Source organism: Quercus lobata, unplaced genomic scaffold (genome assembly GCF_001633185.2).
Source record: "Quercus lobata isolate SW786 unplaced genomic scaffold, ValleyOak3.0 Primary Assembly Scq3eQI_1999, whole genome shotgun sequence".
NCBI classification, from domain to species: Eukaryota; Viridiplantae; Streptophyta; class Magnoliopsida; order Fagales; family Fagaceae; genus Quercus; species Quercus lobata.
Window position 1 is genome coordinate 221,310 of NW_022154714.1, and position 6,000 is coordinate 227,309.

At 30.9% G+C, this 6,000-nt stretch overlaps 1 protein-coding gene across 1 annotated transcript; it reads right to left on the bottom strand.

Moving 5' to 3' along the window:
* Positions 1-3,086: 3,086 nt before the first annotated feature.
* Positions 3,087-4,422, bottom strand: LOC115973072 (galactoside 2-alpha-L-fucosyltransferase-like; the record flags this gene model as incomplete). Its single annotated transcript, XM_031093312.1, has 1 exon — positions 3,087-4,422. A coding segment is annotated over one exon (1,336 nt), but the record flags the coding sequence as incomplete, so codon positions are not given.
* Between the last annotated feature and the right edge of the window lie 1,578 nt (positions 4,423-6,000).

A 6,000-nucleotide genomic window follows, 5' to 3' on the forward strand; every position in this document is an offset into this window, starting at 1 on the left:
TACCTGTGGTTTGAAAAATGTCACTTTATTCACTTGAGATAAGGTCCGTTAGTCTCCTGTTACCCACTTCTATTAAAAATAGGGGTAAATTTTTATTTTTGCTATCCTTTCATATATCTCTCTCCTCCCAAAACATAAAAAAAACAAAAAAAAAAATAAAGAGAAAAAAAGATCTAAAAGTTATGTTTTATAAAATTTAAAAACAAACATAATATTGTTCTTGTAGTTGGGTCAATTGCTTCTATGGTTGAGTTTTTGTAGTTGGGTCGATTACTTCTATAGCCACCACCAACATTTTTTTTTTAATTTTATTTATTTTACAGTTTTCTGGTAATTGTTCATTTCCTAACTCTATAATTTATAATTTCCTATGATTGTACATGAGGAGGGCACATCTAACATTGTCAGTTCTTAAGAAAGTTTGGGTTTTGTGGATTTGATCTAAACTTTGATAGAGTATGAGACATGAATAATTATTTTTTTGAACATTTCATGAAAGGCCAAAGAGTCGGGCCATACATGGCTCTAGGTGCGAAACAACCGAACAATATGCAGGTTTTCAATTTTCGACACAGTTGTTCTTGGTGCATGAAAATCTTTAGTTTTAAAATATCAAGAAGGAAAGGCAATTGTACAAGTTATCTATATATTACTAAAAGCTGAAGCGTAGCGTTTAATGCTGCTGCTCTTACGTTGCACCACATCAGCTGCAAGTTATTCTTTTTTTTCTTTTCTTTTTAAAAATATAATTTGTCCTACAATTTTAAAATGGTTTTTACAATTTTTAGCCCTATAAATACAGCCTACTACTTATTTATTTACTTCTACTATCACTCTATAATAAATCCAGCCCACTACTTATTTATTTACTTCCACTATCACCCTATAATAAATCTGTTTAATTAATCCAGCCCACCTCTTATTTATTTAGTTCCACTATCAAGCCTAACCCAAAGCCTTTTCAGTTCAGCTTTAGGGTTTTGTGTGAGCCTTTTCAACTTAAAGGAAGAGGAAAAAAAAAAAAAAAAACAAAACAAAAAAACAAAATGTTGAAGCATTTCAAGCTTTAGGGTTTTTTTTTTTTTTCCTTTTTTTTTTCTTTCCAATTTTCTTATAATTGTTTTTAACATTTATTTTTTTAATATTTACACTTCTCCAACCTTTCTCTCTCTCTTACCATTTCATCTCCTCACTACTTCTTCAATCTTTCTCCCTCCCTTACCTTTTCATCTCTCCACTACCCTCTACATTAATATCATTCTTCCTCTTTCCCTTCATCTTCCTTTATTTTTATCTCTTCTTTTTTACACCCTCTTACTATAAATTTGTCACTATCTCTTCTATTCTATGCATAGTTTTCACTCACAAAAAAAAAAAAGAAAAAAAGAAAGAAAGAAAGGTTCCCTCTCTCTCTCTCTCTCTCTCTCTCTCTCTATATAATTTTTTTGGTGGATTTTTATTTTTTATTTTTCTTGCATCTCTACTTTAGGTTGATAATTTTTTATATTCTTTAAAACTCTATTTTGGGTTAATGCGATTTAAATTTTTTTTTTTAAAATTGTGATTTAGTTTTGTTTTTTAAATTGTTGTTGTTGTTTTTTATTATTTTTTATTCTCTTTGATTATTAAATGTTATCCTATTGCATTCTAAAGAATTAAATATAGCATATAAAAATATAATATTATTCTATTACATAGCATGATTTGGATAATTTGATATTTATTTTGTTACATAGCATGGTTTTTTATAGTGCTCAATTTAGATGTTAAACTATGAGACTTTACTAATTTTTGTTTATTTTCTAATCCTTTGTGGTGGACAAAGTACTCTTAATAGTTGTATTAGAAGTACTCTATAATGCCATTTATTTAAAGAAAAGTAAAGGTTAGCCAAACAATAATAATCGGGTAGGTGACAAATTTTAACTTTTGCAATTTTTTTTTATTATTATTATTTTATAACAGTGCATGTATAGAAATTTAATTCTTAGATTTTGCTAATAATTGTTTATTTGATAATATGTTTTGGGCGGCAGAAATTAAAATTTCTACAAAGAAAATAACCTTAATAGATTATCAAAAACAAAATTTTATCCTAATATTGGTTCAATTAATCATTGTTAAGTTTTATTAATTTTTTTTAGTTTAAGTTTTTTTGGTGTTTTGAATTGTTCCTATATTACATTTATGATTGTTCCTATAATAAATAAAAATATAATTACGAAATACATTACTCATTATTAGATTAGTTTAAATTGTAAAAAAAAAAAATTAATAAAACCACCATAAAATAATTATCTTGCGCAACGTGGAGGTTCGCAGCTAGTTATATTTAAAATCAAACCTCCATGTATCAGCATTCACATTAGTTCCATTCACATGAAATTTTCTATATGGCTTGAAGAATTGCTTTCCAAATTTCACTATCGTAAAGCATCCACAGCAATTAACAACGTGATGCATTAAGTTGTCAAGGGTGGAGTACTAATTGCAAGGCAATATATTGTTCTATTTTGGATGAGACAGCTAGGAAATAATACAGGTACATAGAATGACTCGCTATAAAATAAGAAGGTACTTAGGATGGTAATATGTTAATTAACCATACCTCATGGTTGTTCGCTTCTGATGTTAGAATACTTTTTTTTAAGAAGACAATATTAGTATACTTGAATCTTTTGTGTAGGCATTATTTGTCAAATACAATTGGTATACAACTATTATATGTCAATTACATAGAGCAACGACCAAGCCTTAGTTCCAATTGTTTTTGAAATCGACAATAGATATTCTACAATCAGAATCGGCCACCTATAAAACAAAATAATTAAATAAATAAAGGATAGATACTAGCTATTTTCAAAATCTTTAAGGGAAAAAGTTTTTTATTTTTTTGGTTGATAATTTGATAATTGGGGGCAGGAGGATTTGAACCTGGATGTTTTCATTCAAAACACCAAGATGTGCCTATTAGTTGAGTTACAAGGCTTTTGATGGCAGGTTGAATCCGTGATACGGGAGACATGGGAGGGGTTAGGTGCCATCGGACTAGAAGCCCATTGGCACAAATAATGAATTGTAAAAGCCTACAACTCATCATGATTATCAACCAGTTTTAAGCCCCAGCTCATATCTTCACAATGTCTCACATGGGGAACAAGTGCACCATTATCAATTCCTTTCTTTGTCTTGCAATCATACAATGGGGGAGCATGAAAACAAGGCTCCATTGACATGGCCTGACGACAAGGTGGATTAGGGGTCGTTTGATTATCAGACTTGTAGAGAATCCATGGCTTCAAACCTCCAAGACCTTGAGCTACATAACCAAATGTTGACCATGCACTTGTAACCGAGACATCAGTTAAGCTAAGGAGATACATTTCTGCCCATGCCTTGCTGTTGTGCAACCTGTTCTCTGTATGTTGAAATTGTTCTTGGCTTGGTTGGAAAACCTCAACCACGTCTCCATTCACTGTTGGGTGTTCCCAGTACATGTTTCTTACATTCTCAAAGTACCTAGAACTCAAAGATGTTATAAGGATGGCTTTCAAGTTTGCCTTTTCTGATTGGGTAACAATAGTTCTCTTCCAATCTACTTGTGGCAACACTTTATACTTTAGTGTACAAGCTAAAACTTGATCCATCACATATTGGAAAGGACCAGGTCCTGTATCAAAATTTCTTATTTGAATTCCAATCCTCTCATCTGCTTTAGCTAAGTAGGCTTGATAGTACCTTGTTATTAGTCCCCATACATGATTTGAGGGGTGGAAAAGATAGCGGCCTAAGTGGTGGAAAACAATATCTTTATGTGGGAATAATTTGCTTAGTTCTTGCTCAAAAGAGGGCATCAAGAAGAGAGATGGGACAAAGTATAGATCTGATTTCATTATCAACCAAGGAACTCTACTGAGAAGAGTTTGATCTTGATCACATAAAAAGTGCTTATCTTGATCATCATAATCATGTGCTAGATGGAGATACAAATATGATGGTAGTGATACTGTTGAAGTATTTGAGATGTTCTTCTTCAACATGTTCCCATAAGAATGAGGAAAATACTGACTAAGGATTTTAAATGTCTCTTTGAGGGGGAAGTCAACAGGCAAAACCCATGATTTTTCTGGAAATGGCTCACAGAAAAGATCAGTCATATCCTTCCCTTGGTCAACAAGCAATACTCTATTTGTGAGGAGGGCATAAAGAAATGCAGATGTCAGGGTTAAAACCCTGTTGCCCAAGCCACTATAAGATATCCACACAACATACTTACACTTTGTAGAACTAGCATTAAGGTGAGACTTGAGAAGTTTTTGTGTTCTATTGTATGATTTGGTATAAGGTCCGCATAGTTTATGGAGATCTTCATAACTCCGTAGTCTTGAAAGGAGATAAGAAGACGGTTTGTAAAGCCAATACCTTCCAACATAAGCTTTGAGTTATCTTCACTATTGTCAACTCACAAATGTCTTAAGTATTCTAATTTAAGTATTTTGAAACCCTAGGAAAATTGCAATTTTGCAGCTCATGCAATTGCTAAGTTTGCTTTAAACTCCTGTCAGTCTTTTTGTTTCAATAAAGGTAACCTCCCACCTCATATCAGGTCTGTTTCTAAGGTGGAGTACCTTGCTTGTAATTCCTTTTAGTCTAATGACATTGAAGATTAGCAAAAAAGTATTTTGAAACCTAAGGACATCCAGTATGGAAATGGTATTGAGTATCTAAAATCTTGCAGCTTTGGGAGCTTACTAACAGTGTTATACAATATTATGCTCATGCTAAGTGCTAGTATATGGAACTACAGTTAAATTTGTATAAAGACTTGACTGTAATTATAGTGATATGAGTACTAAGAAACATAGATAGCTCAAATTGGAGGTCCAAATTCAAACTTCCAACTTTCCTAATAAACTATACAAAAAAGTAAGTACTTGAAGAAAAATTGAGCTGCTTAAGTTATACAAATGCACAAATGAGTTATTTTCATAATTATCTATATCTAGCAACAAGATAAAACTTCAAAATTAGTATAGATTATGTCATAAACCTAGGACCATTCTGCATTTTCAAATTATGACCCAAGTAAAATACTTTCTTATGATTTAATTTACATAGGATTTATATCAAATTACAGACATGTCATTATCAGTACAACAACATTCTAAGATAATCTAAAAAAAATATAATCATGAAGGGAGATCACATCAAAAATATAAATAAAACAAAAACCAACTCTATTGCTTATGTTAATGGTTCCTGACTAGTGGATTTATGGACCTTCCTAACCTAAAAGATTGTACTAGTCTAAATTGCAGAATTTGCATCCCAAATATGCAAAAATATTTACTTTTCAGAAGCTATACTATATGTGCCCAGATTTTTCTCAGGTCTATTAGTTACTCTTTGAATTTTCAGGGGGGAAAATTCTTTGCACAACTTTAAAATTAACATAATTAAAACAGAAGTGCTTTTTGGCTTTTCCCTATAGAACATAACTCAGTACCTATTGTGATTATGCATACTTTTCTTCAGTGACATTGATAAGTGAAAATGTAAAGTTTAAAAGAGTATGGGAAAAATTATGGTTTCAAATTATGACCCAACTAAAATCCTGTCTTATGGTTCAATTTCATATATATCTTGTATACATTCGTTAAGCTATCATTCTCAAAAGCATATATAGCTCTTGTATCAAACAACATAAAAGCACTAACTGTAGTAATTTTCCAGTTCTTTGCCAAATAAACTTCTTTATACCATTTTAGTGATTCATTATTGAAAAAACATAGAATGGGAATGAGCAAATCAATGAGAAATACATAAAGGGTGGCCAATTTTACACAAATTGAACTCACTAAATTCACCAAAGTAAAATCCCTAGTTATGCTAAAAAAACCAATCTTTCCAAAATATGGCCCTTATAATAATTTAAAAAAAAAAATAACGAAAAAAAAAAAAAAAAAAAAAAAAAAAAAAAAAAAAAAAAAAAAAAAAAAA